At 42.1% G+C, this 20081-nt stretch overlaps 1 protein-coding gene across 5 annotated transcripts in view; it reads left to right on the top strand.

The window, feature by feature from the left end:
- ITPR1 (inositol 1,4,5-trisphosphate receptor type 1) overlaps positions 1 to 20081 on the top strand; it is a 1104774-nt gene that overhangs the window by 633374 nt on the left and 451319 nt on the right. For all 5 annotated transcript variants that reach the window (XM_069206352.1, XM_069206351.1, XM_069206348.1 and 2 more), the window contains 3 exons: positions 306 to 426; positions 2547 to 2731; positions 15266 to 15414. In XM_069206352.1, coding sequence (XP_069062453.1) covers positions 306 to 426; positions 2547 to 2731; positions 15266 to 15414 — 455 coding nt within the window. The remainder of the gene's footprint in view (positions 1 to 305; positions 427 to 2546; positions 2732 to 15265; positions 15415 to 20081) is intronic.

Raw genomic sequence — 20081 nt, 5'->3', positions numbered from 1 at the left:
TGGTGTGCAGAGTGGTTGGAAATTTGTCAACCTCATGACCACTTTGCTCCTGGTTTAACTGTGTGCAGTTAACCAAGAACGAAAGTGCACATTGCCTCAGTATTATAAAGATTATAATAGCACGTAATCTCACGTAATTCTGTATCACGCCGGTGATGTTCTTAAAAGACTTCTACAACAGTGTTTATTGGTTAAATTAATTGCAATTTCCGCGAGAGTGCTGTGGCAGGTTTCTTCTGCACAGTTAGTTTTTGGTACCTTGACTGGTATCCAGATCTGATTCTATGTATTTTCTCTTCTTTTAGACCCGTCAGCCAGTATTTGTTCAATTGCTACAAGGAGTGTTTCGGGTGTATCACTGCAACTGGCTTCTACCTGTACAGAAAGCATCTGTGGAAAGCTGTATCAGGGTGCTTTCTGACGTAGGTAAGGCCTTACGTTTGGTGCATTCTAGAGTTGCCAAATTATCCGTGAAATGCTTTATTTGGGTTTTATGATTTATGGAAATATGTTTGGGGTGCGCAGAGATAAATTTCTTTTCAGTGGGCTGTGCTGGATTACTCAATCTCCACTGGCAATCCATTCATGGAGGACTGTATGGATGCTTTTGCAAACATAGATACAACTCAGATGATTGAATGATTACGCCTTGATGCTGAAAGGAACCATCTCTAAATAACTGTGCTCTCCATCAAAGGCTTTAGAAAGTTTGAGGCAGAGATATGTTCCTGAGCCAAGTTGTATATGCAGCCATTTCCAGTGAACATTATTTGAGTACATTCTTACATTGACAAGAGATCATTTGTGGAAGGTGTTGGTACTGTGGTGTTTTTGACATGGGTATAGGATAATTACTAGAGGGACCCATTGTGGTGCTCTTCTGCATCGGTATGTAGCTATCGTAGAAGATTGTAGAATAGTGTACTGTATATGAACAGTTTCAACTGCTTGGAATGTCTGCTTCCAACAAGTTTGGATAGTTGACCATTCACTTAAAAGGCTTGCTACCGTAGTTGCGCTTTGTCAGTCTACTGAAACTCAAAGTTGACCGTGTTGCATTGAAATACATGAGGCAAAGTTTGTTACAACTGGTAATCCCTCTTGGTCACGTTCCATGTCAGTAAGTTGAACCGTGTGCAAAGCAATAGTGACACTTTCCTCAAGCATAGGAGTCTATCCTAAATTGCGAGTTTGTGTTCTATCTGCAGAGAAACATAAATAACCCAAAGATTAGTGCAGGCTGGTCTGCTGCTGTTGAGGCTGAACAAGTGGGAATTTCGGTAGTCGCACAGGTGATATTAGGGACTGAAATGATGGTAGTGATACTTGAGGTGTTGGCATTTTATGGCTGCCACTTTGTTGGTCCTCTGTTAAAGCCCAACGCCAGGGGCTTCTTAGTAGTTTGAGCTGGCTCACTGGAAGAAAACTAGACATTTTGCCTTTCACGTGGCCTGCACATGGTCTGGATATGTGCTTTCTCATTTTTCTCTAAATTCTTCCTTACTTGTCTACTTGTGGTCCTTATTTGACCCGCCTTGCATTTCACCACTTTTTAAGAAAATTTATGTGAATAAATTAGTCCCAGTTGTGAGGTGCATCTCTGAACACTTTACATGCTTATGAAGCAACGTTTATTAATTATACGAGACATAAGGTGTTTAATTTTTCAGAAGGCATGAATGAAGTACATGATCCTTGGAATAACATTTCCCCATCATTAGGCCATCACAAATCATACGATTCAGAAAGGAATGTTTGAGGAACTACTCAACCCTTGACAGCACTTTTGTCCAACAAGTTAATTCCCTGCCACATGATCTCTACGGTACGATTCAGTGCAGTCCTCCCTCCTGCCTTACTTATATGCAGTGCTCCATTGCTTCCGAGCTGGGTTTCTGCCGTGTACATTCCATTATTTCTGTCCATACAACTTTCCCTTCTATTGTCCTCCTGAAACAAATACGGATGTGCTCAGGGAACAATTATGAATTGGCCGGAGGATGTGCTTAGAGGATTGAAGTTATCACCCATACTTGCCATGAGATGCTGCGTGGATGCAATCCTTGGCAGCAGCTGCTTGACGTTCTGTTCTATTTCAAAGAAGGCATCTCTAATGGGTTGTTTAGGTCTTGTCTCGGATGCATGGATCATTTGTGATGTTCTCTGTTGGCCTATTCTCTGGCATAGATGAACACTGCAAAGGTTATGTTGGGGTGCTGGCCTATGTAGCCTGGGATTTCTGTAAATGTGTTTAAGGTACTTGGGTATATGTAATTTATCCATCCATGTAGATAGCATTGCAAATGTCTCCAACTAAAGACTTATTCAGTTTAGCCTTGGGTGTTTCCCGAAGAATTGTCGCTGTGACTCAGAATGTAATCTACATTTTCTCTTCTTCAAGATGTGAAAGTAATTTACCTTGAAAGAAAAACTGGTAAAGTATTCAGAATGGTAATCCTTTCAATACTTTCAATGCTTTTCTTCCCAGTCCATTGTGAGACCCCTCCCTTGTATGTGAAATCTTGACTTGTGTCTGGTCTTTGCAGCCAAAGGTCGAGCCATTGCCATTCCAGTGGACTTGGACAGCCAGGTCAACAACCTTTTCCTGAAGTCTCACAACATTGTTCAGAAGACAGCCATGAACTGGAGGATGTCTGCGCGCAATGCTGCTCGAAGAGACTCTGTCCTTGCCGCCTCGAGGGATTACAGGAACATCATCGAAAGGTTGCAGGTAATGGAGAGTTTTAGGTTATCTTTAGATCTCTGGCTGCTTACAAGTCTATATAATTAGTACTGAAAGGACATCAGGTAAGTTATGTATGTGAATATACTGGTCTATAGATGTAGCAGAGAAACAGTTGTATCACTTACATGCCAGTCTGAAGGTCTCTAAAGTGGTAGGAAAGTAATGGTCTTTACCATAGGTAATTTCTGAACCTTTCCTTTCTCTTTGAAATTCAGTGTGATGTGGCTGCACTTTAAAAAAAAAAAAAAAAAAAAAAATTGCAGAACACTAACCACTGACATGTTCTACACTTCAGGAGGTTTTCTTTTTCACCTCTGTTTCATTTTCTCTTACATTATAGCTTCCTAGGTTGTTTTGGGGTCCGCAGTTTGCGCATTGCTGGACCTGTTTAAGCGCTTTTTGCTGCAGACGTGGAACTCTTCAATGAAGTCTTTATTGTCCATTATCAGGAGTTTTGTAGCTTATCCCAGGGAGATGGGGATTGTAGGGCTGAATGGAATGTGTCCTCATCCTGTTACCTGCAGACCATTAATGAGAGAGAGGTAGGTGAGAGGTTGAGCTCTGTGCTGGCCTGAGATTCCACCTTGTTGCAGAAGGCAATGGTTACTACAAACACATGTGCTAATCCTCCTGAAGATGAGTAAAGGAGCTCAGTAGATTACATTAGAGTATAAGGCAGCTCTAGAATACTTCACTTGCCTGCCAATGCCATAAGCTTTCATTATTTTGCTAGAGCAACAAGCCTGAGCCCTCTGCCATTGTAACATGTGTGTACCCCAACCTGTCACACGTTTCCCTCAAGTAAGCTGAACCTGCCTTGTGGCTCACATTTGTTTTTGTTTTTTCCTGCAGCACAGTTCGCGAAGAACCTCTTTGTGTTTGGGTATATGTTTTCACCTTATTTTCTTTAGCATGTTCACAGTATGTTGTCTGTTTTTTTTTTTTTTTTTTTTTTTTTTTGTTTAACATGGTACAATAACTTTAATTTTGTTGCGCTAGCATGATTTGTTTAATGTTTTGCTCTGCATGGTTGTTTCTTTTGCATGTTCCTACTAAGGTCTGTGCTTTGATTTATTAGATTAGCAGGTCTATTGCTTATATTCGGACTTTCCTTCTCTCTTGCTAGCATGTATGTTTATTTGAAGGATTGAGTGCTTTGATTTGCTTTCCCTGCTGCACGCAGGGTGTCTTACAGAACAGTATTGTATCCGGGCAGCCATTTTTAGGCCTTTTTTGGCTGTTCAGTTAAACAAACCTACTCGTGTGGCCCTCTTTCTCTAGACAAATGAGATGTCCACCCCAGTAGGAAGAAAATTTCTCTCAGCAAAGGGATGTCGTGTCAAGTTAGTGCATGCTGAGCACTCCTAAGCTTGCGTGTGCCACCCATCGTATCCGCCTTTGTTCACTTTTTTTGTCCGCTCACTCAGCTTTGCATTACGTGTGTTACGTCTGTGGGCTTCTTTCTGTCTCTGAAGCACTTATATTTTTTCTTCTTAACAGTTAGTCTAAAACACCCATAGAGTTCATGGACTCTCATTTTTGTTGCAAATTTTCCATTTGTTGAGCCCAATACTCTAATTGGCAGTGGTTGTCCCTGCGGCACTCTTTTTGTCCACCATCCCTTCAGCTCTTTTTAGGTCAGGAGGTGGGGTTTATACCCAGCTACTTCGTTTTCTGTCAGTGAATGAACAAGAATCGGAATCAAAGGTTCATTCACAGTCGTCGTTGGCTGCCTGCAAATCTCAAGGGTAGGGACAGGGGAGGGGACGGACACATAGGGGGGGGGGGGAAAAAAAACTTTGCGCTGTCTCCTGCTGCTTCACCCCTCTTCTCTCCATGTGGTGTCCCAGCATTCACTGGGACACCAGCACAGGCTCCCCAGCAATCTTGGCACTGCTTTCATGCTAAACCAAGCATGAAAGCAGCGTGAGGGTTGGTCTGAGCGGCTTGGGCTGCCGCTTACCCTGCCCTAGCGTTTTTTCAGTTTCTACAGCCTGGTTGTTCTACACAGCTGGGCTGGAGAGACCTAAGTGTGCATGTGTTTGGCTGGCTTGGCCCTCAGTTGCACTCAATTGCACTCTCCACCCCCCTCATCCCCCCCCAACCTCTCGTAGCCCTGCCCCACCCCTCCATGTACTGCTGGCTGAGCCAGCAGTTGAGAAATAAAACAATAGTTCAACTATCGTTTTAATTTTCGTCTACTGGCCCTTAAGCAGGAAGGCAACGCTCCTTTGCCATAGCGAAGGAGCCACCACTGTTCACAGTTCTAAATCGTTAACACCCATACAGTTGATCCGTTTGCCGTTTTGTGCTAAATAGTCACAGCTTGCTTTCATGTAATTTCACGAAATTCGGGAAAATTATGCAAAATGCAAACCTATCCTTTAGTGCTGTATTTTCATTCAAAATTAACCAAGTTTTGTGGGAAGAAAATAGTGAAAAAAGTGGTATTAGCAGCTGCTTGCGTTTCGGCGAATCACGTTAATCCACACACCTCTGCTAAAAGATTTCTGAAACCAGTACATAATTGTGTGATGTGGCTTAATGTAGTAATTTTGAGAATTTCATGTAACAGCTGTATCACGAAATTCACAAAATTGCACAATCTTATGCTGGCATAATTACGATTTTGCCTATGTCTAGTTCGGGATGTTAAATACATTTAAAATCCTGGGTATATTCAGTGTGATGGTAATTGACAAACTGTCAAGGTTATTATCTTGTCTAGGGTGTGGATGTTTACCAATCCACAGTTCCTATAGACCTTTTAAGACAGCCTTAGCTTTGCCGGTTTTTGCCCTTTTCATTAAGATTTTTTCCTCTGAACTTTTTACTAGAGTGGTTCTTTCCTATTGGATTAGGCACTGTTTGTCACCAAGTACATTGAGTACCTGTGATGCAGGTACGCCAGTGGTTTTATACCAGTGGCACATAAAGTTGGATTTATGGTGCAGGCTGTAGGTAATAGATCACAGCAATAAAAAGCTGCACAGTTGAACATGAATGTTTTTTTTCAAACCAGGTACAATGCTTCTGACTTGGGTGTGAAGTCGAAAGCAGGGGTACAAATGAAGCAGACCATTCTAGCTGAAAAAAAGCATCCAGGCCCCTATTCTTTACATACCCAAGAAAAATATGTATCACTTTTTGGTTTGAGTGAGTTAGCTCCAGATGCAACAGACTATAGGGTGTCATGCAAACAAGGGAATCCGAGTTGCATCTCATCCCAGTGCATTCATATTCTGTTTTGGCTGCCCAGAGCTGGGACATGGGCACACATGTCTTTCTCAGCCTTACTGCGCAACAAAACTCTGCTCAGTATCATGTAAAATATATTATCTGATTCTGTCATGTTCCCTGGGCAGTCCAGTACCAAAGCTTTCTCTAAAATGCAGGACTCTCACAGATCTTTGCAAAGCTATTTGACTAGAGAGAATGTTCTGTTTTCTCTTGTAGATGCCTTTCTGCACATGTTGTACCCTGAGGGGTGCCATCCTATGGCTACAAACCTATTGTGCACGTTACTGTGTATCACGTTGTATATGTAATATAGGCTCATTCTCTTAATAACTTTTCTGATTCTGGCCAATTTTAATATAGCAGGTGGGGGGACAATTTTCTTAAGTAACTTCTGATGAGTTTTTCCACTACCCAGGAGGGCACAGTAATCACCTCCTACAGAGAATTACCAGCAGAAAATATGATCCTCTATGGTTTAATCTAGAAAAAGCAGGATGATTTAGCAAAGGTGGTCCTGTGCTATATAAGACTGTCCTATCCTATTTGCGGAGACTCTGCAGTCATAAAGATACTACTCTTAATATACCTTTTGTGACTAGGGAAAAATCGTAAACTTACACAAGAGTGTAAGTTTATCTTTGTGAATCAGTGTAAGTTGTCCAACATAACTTGCAGCTAAATATTTCCAAACTTGTGGCCAGGCCCTACCGCATGGGGGGGGAACATGCTTCCATTTAATCTTGTGGATATTTACTTTATGCTCCATGTAGCACAAATTCATGGGGGCATGGATAGCAGACGCAATCCACATTCTGTCAATGCTTTCAGCTTCCACACTAACACACTACACCAAGAACAGTCACATTGTAATTCACTCCACTAATGATATGGGAACAATTGATTCCTTCCTGGCTTTAAAGAGCACCATGAACTGTGGTGTCTCCTGCTGAAGTACTGCACCACTATACTCCCTTCTTATAAGTCTAGATTCTGCATTTCCATCAGGGGCGGCCGGCAGTTTTAGGAGGGAAGGGGGTGGGCGGGAAGCACACTCACACTTTCACTCATGCACTCACATCCATTAACACTCACTAACATTCAAACATGCTCGCACCAATCATTCATTTAAAAAGATCACACACATCCACTTACCTTCAGCCGCGGAGGTCCCAGGAGGATTGGGACTGCTGCCTTCCCTCACTGGCTGACCTTAGGTCAGCCAGTGAGGGAAGGCAGCAGTCCCAACTTCGTCAGAGTGGGATGGGGTCAGTGAGACTGCTGACCCCACCCCACTCTGATGAGGTGTCACCGATTGACACTCGCCCTGGGCGCTTCAGGGCTTTAACCTGAAGCGCCCAGGTCGAAGTCAATGGGTGAAACTTCCCTCGTCACTTGGGGGAGGGCCTCGAGGCACCTTTGCTGAGCTGATGTTATCACGCCCAAAGGAGCTGTGACCTCTTCAGCCCAGCAAAGTTCATCTCAGGCAGCCAGGAGTGTGTGCAAATGGCACCTATCTGCTCCAGCCTGCCTGACCTGAACATGAAGAGTCTGCCAGGCTGACCTTTGTTCAGCCCGACCGGCACTCTTCATGAGGGGCAAAAGGTGGGGGGCGTGGCCCCTCCGCCCTAAAGGACGGGCAGCACCTGATTTCCATTACTGGCTGAAAGTTAGTGTTTAATATGCTATACACTTTATATCAGTTTCTTTGTTTTACCGTCTATAGCCGATTGATAATTTCATCACCTTAAAATCCCCACCGTGGCCATATGCACAAACAGTTCTATTTCTTTTAAATTTAATGAGCAAATAAATCATCTGCAGGGTTTCTGTTAAAGTAATACAATGCAAATATCAGAATCAATACACCCCTTACCATGTGCACACATGATTGTTTGTTGGTTTCCTTTATCTGCCAAGCAGGGTTTGGTAATAATAACCAAATTCTGACTGGGCCTTTGCTTGGGTTATTTTGGGGCAGGTGGGGTTTCTTTAATCCATTTTGTTTGTATTCACTTTATCCTTGTTCATTCAAATCACATTGATTATGTTCCAGTCTTCTGGCTTTAGGCCATTTGAGTCTTCTTGACAAACGTGCATCTCTTGACTAGAAATTGCTATCTGGTGCATGTTTGTGCTAGAGCGCGCATGGTGTCCCTCGAACTCCCTGGCCTGCATGCAGGATCAGAATGTACATATACTTTTGCTGTGTCAAAATTTCATCTATCTGAGGAAATAAAGTACAGGGTCTCTACAACATGACACATCTTGGCAACCCTTCCTGAATACTCTCCCAAGAAAGGTAAAATCACAGAATCAAATTACCTTCTCCCTCTGCAGCAGTCACTTCCTTGAAAGGTTGCATTAAGTGTAGCTCCTTGTCAGGGACAGATATTCCCAAACTGCTGTTGCATTGATTGATAATCTCTCCCTATGGGATTCCTGCTGCATGCCCATTGCACAATGTGGACAGGCAAACCTCCAACATGAGCATCAGGCAGGGTACCACAACTGGCTTTTGTAAGTATGGAGTGTTGCACATGCTGTGGGACCCCACCTTGTAGTCCTTGTCGGAGTTGACATGTATGTATGTAAGTGGATTTGTAGAGCACGCTCCGGCTCAAACGAGCATCGAAGCGCTAATCAAAGGTGAGCGGAAGAAAACAAACACGGTGCCGCTTTGAAGAAAGAGGCCAGGAAAATGGGTCAGAAATTAGCACGGGAAAAGTTGAGTTTTAATCAGTTTTCGGAAGCTCACATAATAAGATTCCTTCCTGATATGGATGGGGAGAGCATTCCAATGTCTAGCTGCGGCTGCAGTGAAGTTTTGCCCCACACTTTACTTTGTGAGTACGCGGAACCTGAATAAGGAAACCTTCAAGGGACCTTAAGTGACGCCTAGGTCTGTACCAGCGAAGGTAAGTGACCAAGTAATGAGGGCCAATACCGTGTACGGCTTTGAGTCAAGCATAGTATTTTAAAGGTCACCCGTTGAGCTACTGGGAGCCAGTGCAGTTGCTTGAGACTGCCTGTAGCTGAGGCAGAGCGTGGAAGATTTAAAATGGATCTCGCCGCCATATTCTGAATCAGTTGAAGTTTTTTCATGGAGACACTGTCCAAGTTAGAAATGAGGGCATTACAATAGTCAAGCCTAGACGTGATCAAAGCTAGTGTGACAGTAACTTTCCACTCCTGTTGTAAATAGGGTAACATTTTTCTTAACATTTTTAAAATCCGTAGACATGTCGAAACAGTATGGTTGACTTGGGCTTTAAAGGATAGGTGATCATCAAAGATGATCCCTAAATTTCTGCTGGTGGTGGTGGGAACAGGGAAAGAGCCACACTCATCGGGCCACCAACGAGAATTCCATCGCTCAATCCCAGATCCGAAACATAGGATATCAGTTTTTGCCCTATTTAATTTCAACCAAATGGTTCCCATCCAATTGTTAATAGCTAGCAAACAGTTGTGGCAGTGATCAGCTGCCTCCTCCCAGTTTTCGTCCACTGGTATAATAAGCTGAGTATCATCAGCATAGGACGTCTGCATAAATCCGAACGACCATACTAGGTTGGCCAGGGGTGCCATATAAATATTAAACAGGGTAGGACTCATAGGAGCCCTGAGGAACCCCACAAGGTAGAAGATAGGTCGCAGATCTAAAGTCACCGTAACTGACTGAAGTCTATCTATCAGTCAGAAATAACTCAAGCAGCGTCAGTGCTCGGTCTCTGATGCCCGCCTGATACAGGCGAGTTAATAAAATTTGTGGTGAGATGGTGTCAAAAACCGCTGATAGATCTATTAAAATCAAAATAGCCCCTTGTCCACCATCCTTCATATAGAATCCGAAGATGTAATGAGAGCGGATTCGGTGCTTGGAAATTTTCTAAAACCATGTTGCGAAGGGTCTAATACACCCTTTGCCATTAGAAAAGCCATTAACTCCTTATGAATGTGCTTTTGACAGATTTTAGCCAAAAAGAGGAGGAGAGCAATGGGGCGCTAATTGCTTGAGTACAGGTGGTCACCGTTTGCCTTTTTCTTCAAAGGGGTGACCGTTGTTTCCTTCCAGGAGGCAGGATAACTTCCTTATAAGACCTCCTGAAAATTGGGGGCTATTGCACGAGCAAAAATTTCAGGGGCTAGTTGAAAGATAGACGGGGGACACGGGTCTATAGGGGAACCTGACTTAATCTCAACCATTAGCTTCTGGATGCCACCTTGTGAGGGGAATGAAAAAAGGGATAGAATCATGTTGCTGGTGTTTGGTTCTACATCAAACATAGTGGCCTGGTCTACATCCGTCAAAATAGACTGGTTCTTAATCTCCCCATGAGGGATAAAGTTTGAATAAATATTTAGAATTTTGTTTTTAAAGTGTGGCAACTTTATCACAGAAATTTTGGGAAATTTCCAATTCAGGTGTAGTAGGGGAAGAGGATAGAGCCTTGACCACTTTAAAGAGCTCTCTGGGTACATTAGAAGCTTCCTTGATTTTAGAAGTATAAAAATCTGATTTGGCTTTGAAGCATGCAATTTTATATGTTTCAAGGGCTATCTTCACTTTATCTTTTTCCGCAGGGGACAGGTTATGCTTCCAATGCTGTTCCCGCTGACGGTATTTCCTCTGGAGAAGTTTAAGCTCCTTGGTATACCACGGTTGACTTGGTTTGTTAATTTTGCGATTCACAAAACGTTTAGGGGGGGCTAGTTGCTTCATATCAATTTCAATCCCTGAGTTAAAGCTCTCTAAGGGCAAAAACATCTTGTTAGCCCTATTCCATTCTTCCAGAATGGGGGCCAGTTCAGCTAGCTCGACCTGTTTCCACAGTCTAATAGATTTACTGTTGGCTGCAGGTACTTGAGTGAGAGGGCCAGCAGTGACCAGGAAGATCAAAAGATTGTGGTCAGTCCAGCTCTGCGGGATATTAGATAGCTCCAGTTGAACTTTCGTACGGGTGAAGACCCCATCTAATAGGTGTCCGGCTTTGAGTAGCTGAGACGACCTTGAGGGTCCAGTCAAAAGTCAACATAAGATTTTTTAAAATCCATGACAGTTGAGTTACTGGTTTCATCTAAGTGAATGTGAGGTCCCCCAAGATAATAGCCTTGGAAGACCTAACCAAAGGCTCAATCAGGTCTGACTCCTGTTTGTTCTGGCTTATAATTCCACCTGTTGAAGGAGGTTTAGAGTAACAGACAGTTGAGAAAGCAAAAAGCCCTATCTGGGGGAGGGGGTGGGGGAGACGTGGGGTGGATAAAAGTGGGGGGGAAGCTCTGCTTCCTCCCTTAATGTTTGTGCACGTTTCTTTCCCACAATCCCATCCACGCCCTCGGATAGCATGCTTAAGTCATGCTTTGGTTTCAATTATCTAGCATGCCTTTATATTGTGTTAAGCAAGTTTTCTCTGGTCTTTGTATTTTTTTTAAATGTTCCTGGTATGTTTTCCATTGTAAATTACATTGTCTGTCTCACACCATAGCCTTCAGCTGCAGGCCTACGGTTCCTTATTTTCCATTTTCAGTCCCACCCTGTACATGTTCTGCTCCTCACAAGACAAAGCATCTTCTCTTTCTCAGGCTGCCTCATTGGATCCTTCTCTGAGGTTAAGCCTACCAGACAGGACAGCTGTCCAGTTGGGGCAGGCATTTTGGACTTCCAAGAAAGTACATCGTCTTGCAGCCTGACTATTGACTTACCATTGATTGACTTTGCTGTCAATTATTTACCCGCTTAATATTCAATGGCGTATTGTGTCCCAGCTTGTCAGTCTTCATCTCATGGAGCACAACCTCTTTACCAACTGTTTGAATGACTGCTTTCTATAAATCCACTTCTTGGTCTTAGGGAGCTATATTGTACTTTTTCGTTAAGCACTCAGTGAGAGCACATGTGTTTTCTAGCTGTCTCCCTTGTATCCTGCTCTCCTCCCCCACCGCTCTCCTTGTTGCTCTGTTGCTGGAATGCTTCTTCCTTGCATTCTCCTATTTGTTGCTCGCCCTCGTGTCTCGTCCTTGCATTCCTTTGTCACCTATGCGCTTCTCTGTGGAGCTCTACATTCCTCCTCTTAGCCCATGTGCTTCAGTTTCCCTTCGCTCCATGTTCCTCTCCCTCGTAATGCTTCGCTCTGCACTTTGTATTGCTTCCCTCACCCCTGCCACCTGATACTTCTGCCCCTGTATTGCCTCACCCTCTTTCTTGCTTTCTTCACCAAAAAAGACTTCACCACTATTTTATTTATTTTTATTTACCAATTCATTTCTGATCAGTAAATAAAGAAAAAAAAACACCTGCATCATTTGGTAGGTGTGCGTGGCACATGCATGTTGAGCATGTTTACATAATGAAGCAGGTGGATGCGTATGTTTTTTTTTTTTTACTCAATTATGCTATAAAAAAAAAAACTTAGCAAAGCTGGTAGGTTATAAAGGCGAGACCCACTGTCTTTGCAAATGCTTGTTTTTCTCAAGTAATCCCATTGTCTCATGTTGGTCTCATTTCTGTCAATGCTGTGAGGTATTTTTCCTTTTCTATTTCGTGCTCTATATGGCTTAAGTTCTGAAAATTCATAGTAGTAAATTTGATACCAGACTTTCACTATACAAATGCGCTTGCAGTTTTAAAACTTTTATTCTCAAGTCAAATATTGATGCTAATAATGAAACCTAAAACAATTACATTTTTAATACCTTGCATACATAGCAAAAGCATCTTATCATTTTATAAAATCTTTCAATTAATGTTTTAAGAAGGCATATAGGTGCAGTCAGGGTATCCACCAGAAAAAGTGTTGCCAAGGTTAAATAACTTGTTCAGCAAGTAACTTGATTATCCGACTCTTTCAACCCATTTATGTTCATGGCTTTAACATTTGTAGAGGTTGATGCTTCTGGTTCTTTTAGTTGAATAGTTTGGGAGCTCATCAGAGTAACTATTTTTACTGCTTATTTTCTTAGAAATGCACGTCCATGCTGGTTTTGGCTGAGATGTGAAAATACCAACATGTCATGAAAGGACTGAGTTACTTTGTCCTGTCTATAAAGGTGAACCTCCATTGTGAATGGGAATGTGAAAACTTGTCTGACAAGTTCATCATAGTGGTGAATAAATGATTGCCCTTGAGAAGGACATACTTTTCTGTTTGCCAATATAAATAGGAAACCAAAACTATTTTATGCATTTCTTCGTGTATAAGCCATTCCATATTGGTGATGGGGTTGTTAAAAACCTATTTCTGATATTGAGAATTTGGTTTGCACGTTTCTCTTCTTTCTTTTGTTATCTGAGAAGCTTGCATGTGTTCAGGTCAGTGTGATGCGTGCCCCAGTGGTCATGTGCCTGGCATAAAAAGGTGGCAGGATGCCTTTCTGAGCTTGTCGTTCTTTTGGCAAGCGTAGATATTCATCACAGTTACAGTGGGCCTAAATTGTTATCAACACTAATGATGTGTGGTGCCTTTTAATTAATTCTGAAATAAGCCTGTAATTGTATTACGTACTCATCCTCTGATTGTGGTGCTAGAATGTAACCTTTTAAATGTGTATTGGAAAGAGCCCCTGAAATGTGCTTGTCGATTTGTATGATCTAGTTTAGACCTACACCTAAATTCTAATTGTATTTGCAAGGGCTGTGACCTTCAACTAGTCGGGTGTTTTAAGTCAAACTGCATACCCTTATGTCCGAAATCTTTACCTTCTTAATTGAGTACCTCTTGTGATAGCTGTATGGCACCCCTACAGGGTCAAAATATCCTGTTCGACTTAATATGCTGAAGTAGTTAAACCTATACTTGCAGGGTTGAGTTAACAATATTTCACAGCTCCGAAAGACCAGCTACACCATTACCAAAGCCATTTTAATATTGACCGGCTGGTGGCTGCTTGCAACAGTGATGCATTCTTGGAAACACCTGTTTGACCATTCTAGTCCCACAGATTAGTGTGAATTCTAAATGTGAAAAACTACACGAATGAACTGGCTGGCACTTACTATGGTGTCTCAAGAATACAAACGTTTATGCACCGGTATCTGAAATTGTGCACATCATGGACCACATTTACTGGGGGTGAAGGCACCTATGTGGCCAGTGTTAACACAGGGGATGGGAGGTGTCCCCTTCCTCTAAGAGTTTAGCTCCTCTGCCATAACTAGAAAAGTTTCTCACACTGTATAGACTCAGCCCTAGTTTTAACTGTTGTAGTTACCTATGTTTTAAGTAATTCTTGTTCTTAAAAAGTAAGCGACTGACTGGATTTTGAAGATGAAGATTTACTATTCTCTGTTACTTGTTAACCTCCAAGATTCCCTTCATTATGGCACAACCTCAAAACCTAGAGATTGGAGTGCCCAAAGATGGCAATTTACTTGCCTGTTTGGAGTAAAATGGTATTGTGGCACAGAATACTGTCCAATTGACACTGGTTGCCCGTGGGTTCTTAAAAATAACCTTACAGAATATGGTAATACTGTGTTTGTTGTGGTAATGGGTGTTGATGAGAACTTTTTGAAGCAGTAAATTTAATTCTGACACTTTGCTTGAAATTATTGCTTGTATGGAGCTGTCATACCGCTACAGTGGCCCAGAATTATGTGATGCTTTCGTTTATCTGCAGTAGCTCTGTAAGTGTTAAATTCATGCAGGCTTCAATTCATTTTTATAATTTTCTGTTGAAAAGTTATTTGCAGAATACAATAAATAAAGCAAAAATAAGAATATTGCTCTTGGTTTAGACGGATAATTGCTTATTTGTAATGATTTAAGGTGATAAACGTGTTGGTGTGCTGAAACAGTAGCAATTTATAATATTGAACCACAAGCGGACGTTTGGGTGATGAGTTTTTTTTTTTGGGGGGGGGGGTGGAGTATGTTTTTGGTTGATATTTAACTGCTGTCTTCAGATTATAATTGTTGAAATTAGGAAGTTGATGCTCCACTTCAAAGGATGTCTACAGATATGCCTCTTTTCTGTGGTGAAAAAGTTTAATAAGTTTGGCTATACTATGAACAGTTTGCGTTCTTAAAGTGCGTTACCTAAGTCATGAGGTACATGGCTGTTCGATTGCTGTATCAAATAACTGGCAATGCTGTGTGTGTTTGAGTGAGGTTTTAGTTCAATAATGGGTAGTGGTAGCAATCCTTATGTCTGAAGGAGCATGGGTACCAGCACACCTTTAGACTATTTCCATTCATGAGCTCTATTTTGTGCCTTATTTTTGGTTATGTCCTATTTAACCCTTGACTACATAGAGCTTTACTTGCATATTTTGTTTTTCAGGATATCGTGTCTGCCCTGGAGGACCGGTTGCGTCCCCTTGTTCAGGCAGAATTATCGGTACTGGTGGATGTCCTACACCGACCTGAGCTTCTCTTTCCTGAGCACACCGACTCCAGGAGAAAATGTGAAAGTGGAGGTTTCATCTGCAAGTGAGTAAAGCTGTTTTGAGCCAAAACAAATTATCAATTATATTCTTGTTCTCCTTGACTTGTAGAACCTGATGTGGTCCATGCTGTATAAGACTGAGCAATTTACACTTTATTACTGCAGCTGAATTATTTACCTTGGTCATGTTTTAAAACCGTGTATAGAGAATTGGTTGTAAGAGTATCCCTCCATTCTGATGACCCCAGACTACTGAAACTCCATTTTGTTGAATTTCCAAAATGAAGAGAGGCCATTTCCTAAAAATGTATAGCACATCCGAAAAGGTGACATAAGGATAAAACTGCACATCAAAACAGGTAAGGAGGAACATGTGCAGGTTTAATGAAAAAGGTAGAAGGGTTTAAGGTATGAGTAGGGTTTAGCGTGGATAGGGTGTAGTGGTACTATGGTGAGGGTAGGGTTCAGAGGTATTGGGACATAAGAAGGGTTTAGAAGTAGGAGGGTATAGATAGGATTTAGAAGTAAAGTATAGGTAGGGTTTATTGGCACAAAGGTGTAGGTTGAGATCAAAGGTACTAGATTATATGTAGGACAAGAACTATTAGGGTATGGGTAGAGTCAGGGTATTGGGAGATGGGTAGGTTGAGGCAATCTTGGAGACAGGTAGGTTAAGGTGGATTGGGTTAAGGTAAAGTGGATTAGGATATAGATAGAGTTGGCATATCGGGTTAGAGGTTTTAGAGGTATAGGTAGTTTCGGCAGGGGGGTATGCGGGATAGTGGGATTGGATGTAGGTAGGTGCTAAAGGTACTAGGATACAGGTGAAGGTCTTGGGGTTTAGCAGAGTTTAAGTAAAGAAACGTGGTAGGTTGGAAAAGAGGTCTTGTCTTCAGCTAGTCAGAATCCCTGATCATAATATGCTTCTAAATCCTATTAACTTATGCCCAAGGCACTCTTCTACCTTCAAGCCCAAGGCATTGTTTATAGACATCCGCCTGCTCGCAGATAACCTGCCCAGCCCATTCCAGAGTGTGGTAGCTTGCTCCTCATTGGCCAAAACTGAACATGTTGCTCTTGATGCTTCCTGGATTTGAAGAAGCTAGATGCTTCTTTGAGCTCATCAGTAATAGCATGAGAATGTCCAACCATTGAGTTCCAATTTGAATGTGCTGAATGAACCTGTGCTCTATATGGATACAGGTTTGCCAATCAGAAACCCTGTCCAGATAAAGCAGGTTTGGTTCTCATGATAATCAGGAAGTTTGCTAGAAATTGCTGGAACTTTGAGGTGCTGGGATAGTGTTGGGAAATTAAAGCAGGAATGTAGTTACTGCTTGTACGCTCCACCTCAGCATCATCTCAAGAACTTTCCAGCAGTAATTATGGGGGTTCTGAGATCAGAGTAACTTTCGCTGTCTCCATAGAGGTCTTTCTCAACAGCAGCAATACTTCAGGTCTCTAATCAAGATAGGATTGGCTAGAGGATGTCACCATGTGCTTCCACACTACCTCCCGCATTTCCTGCCAGCCGCCACCTTTGATATTGAAAATTGGTTTAGGTCATTTCCTTACTTTGTTTGCCCTCTGATTGATGTAATTATCTTTACTACATGCCATCCTATCAAAAAATCTGTTTATTCAGGCTGATTGTGGCGCTTTGTAACATGGTGTGCCAGACTTCTTATGTTTAAGGCACAGTTGTCGGCTGTCTTGCAGTTTGTGCTTCCCTTGGACAACCTGGCTATGCTCATGCTCTGGGCAGTGTAAAACATTCTTTGTCAAGTTAATCAGCTTTTTGTATTTTTAAGGGCAGTCTTCATTAAGCAACCTGAGGTTGTGGGGATTTAGAAGTTCTCCACTACTGGATCTTTTATATATACACATGCTTGATTCATTCCCAGTTGTCTGCCTGGGAATCGCTGGTACATTAAAATAGTATGCAGTGTAAAAATATACAAAATACAGTATATAAGGTAAAATGGCCATAGGCCTGAAGCAACATCATGTGCATAGTAACACATCCTCCTCCTTTGAACAAACCCAAACTTTAGCCAGTGAGGTGGAATCTTAGGCACTCCTGCTATCCCTAGAGGCCACCACAGCTCAGATTTCTACTGCATGTCGTGTGTGAGGGAGTCCGCTGTCAGAGCTCTGCTCTAATGTTTCAGTGAACCTGAAATTGTTTTAATTTTGGTCTGCCCTGGAGTTGAATCAGCCCTATCTTCAGAAATACTGTACTGCGAGTTGTTCTTCGAGATCTTTGTTTCAATTTCTGGACCAAGGAGAACTTTTTGTCTGACAAGCAACTGTCAACATGGCTGATAAAGGAGATCTTTTTAAAACTTTATCTTGTGGCAGCAAGAAACTTTACATTGATGACGTGCACTCTGATTTTAATGTCTTTATCTTAAACATGCTATTGGATGGTGTGGCCCAAGTGCTAGTGGCTTTCTGATCAATGCTGGATACTTTTACTAAGTTTTTACCCCAGCAACCAACTAGTAATCCCAGCATGGGCTACCCTGCTGAGCCCATCCCTTTGCCTCTTCAATGTTTTTTTTACCAGTTTCTCCTCCTATGCAGCCATGTCCTCTACCTCCTCCAACGCCACTGGGATTGGTCCATGGAAAAGTCATGGGCGACGTTTACTATAATGGTTCTACCCCTTCTGATATAGAAGGAAAGAAAGGTGAATTATCACTGAATTTTATTGACTGATTGAAAGATGTCAAGACATTTAACCTGCCAATGAGCTCTGTAAATCAACCAAGTTTTCTTTGATTTTAAACTAAAAAAATGTCAAATCCCTGCCTATTAATTAACTTGTCAGAAGGTCTTCAATTAAGACTCCTGCTACTGTCCAGCTGTGATACTTTGTCTGGAAAAGAAATGCAAAGCCAGATTCAGTAATTGCTTCAGCAGCTGAAGGAAGAGCCAAGGCCCCAGGCACGCTGTCATCTAGTCCACCAGACAAGAATAGCAAACGTATTGACAATCTGGGCCGGAGAATTTCCTCTGTGGCAGCAACCTTAATTAAGACGTGTAATGTCCTGGCGATTCTAGTTTATGATCACTGAATGTGGCATGACATAGTTCCATTACTGGATTTTATTCCTGAGGGTGAGAGGGAAATGCGAGACCTATCCTAAAGGAAGGAGAACTAAAATCTTTCATTATTGATATGGTGATGGATGCTTTAAATACACATTTTTGCAATATGGCAGGAGGGATTGTAATAAGGAGACTATGCTGGTTAAAATTCACAGGCTTCCATAAGATGTCCAGTTTGAAATCTTACAACAATAGTTATTCAAACTTGGGAATCGCATCCCCTAAGTGCACTATCACACACATTCCCTCCTGGGATTTATTTCTTGTTAAAATCTTCAATCTCAAATCTTAGACGTGCCTTTTCATGAGAACTCTTTTTGGTAAGCATGTTGACGAAGCCTTGCAAGGCCTTAAAACAGACAGAGCAAAAGTGTTAAAGCAGATTTGGGACATATCTATTTCGTGGCTCACGAAGATCACAAAATTTCTCTAAAATTCAACCAGTATGAACGTCACGGACACCCTTATTCTCAAACAGTCTGGATAGGATCAAGGATACTTCTTTGATCAAAATCAAAGGCAAACTTATGTGAGGTCTGCAGGAAGAAAGAGGTTCCTCAGAAGTTCAAACCGCTTATAAAAAGAAGAGAGCTTGTCTCCTAGCTTGTTTCCCCTTTTCCGTCAGGTCCTCCGAAATTGGGAGGGTGAATTTCCATTTTTGTACCCGCATGGAAGAATATAACCTCAGACAATGGGTGTTATAAATTGTCCAGTAAGGCCATAAGTTGGAGTTTACTCAGACCCCAGTTTGTTCTCCAAAAAAGGAACATCTTCATTTGAAGGAGCTGCAAATGGAAATTCTCATGCTCCTTTCCAAAGGAGCCATAGAAATTGTCCCCAAATCCCAATGAAATCAAGGCTTCCACTCCGGGGTCCTAATAAAAAAAGAGGAGGGGTCAATGAAGTCCGATATTGGATCTCAGAGAACTGAAAAAGTTTCTAAAAGTCATATTGGATGCTTACACTGCAGAAAGTCTTCCCGATGATGCAGGATGGGCATTATTTGATCTCCATGGACCTCTGGGATGCTTGCTTCCACATACCTACTCATCAGAAACACAGTAAGTAACTTTGTCCTCAGTAGCAGATCAGCACTACCAGCTGAAGGCACGCTCCCTTTTGGGCTCAAATCAGCGCTGTGAATATTCACCAAATGCCTTGCTGCAGTCTGCGCTTTTCTCAAACGGTCACTAGGTGTTCCCATACCTGGGCAACTGGTTAGTTGAAGCGCCATCCAGTAATAAGGCAAAGTACCCCAAACAAAGATCCAGTGTCTAAGAGCAATACTGATCACTTAGTAGGGGAAAGCCTTTCCATGGGCAGAAAGAGTGAGAAAGTTAGACATTGTCAGACTATTGCTGGAAAGCAATCAGTGATGCAATATAAGTCCCTGATGGGTATGATAGCACCTTGTATAGGTTTCGTTCAGTTTTTTTGTATAAGATCTGTTCAGCAAAAGCTGGAATTGCAATGGAAACGGGTGGCAGGCTCATGGGAAGATATGGTCCACGTCACACAGTGGTTGAAACAAGAATTCCATCAAACCTAAATGCAGGTCTTTATTTTCTGCCAGTAATGGAAAGGTTAATACTCAGCA

Source organism: Pleurodeles waltl, chromosome 9 (assembly GCF_031143425.1).
Source record: "Pleurodeles waltl isolate 20211129_DDA chromosome 9, aPleWal1.hap1.20221129, whole genome shotgun sequence".
Taxonomy (NCBI): Eukaryota; Metazoa; Chordata; class Amphibia; order Caudata; family Salamandridae; genus Pleurodeles; species Pleurodeles waltl.
This window is presented reverse-complemented; position numbering and strand designations above follow the sequence as displayed.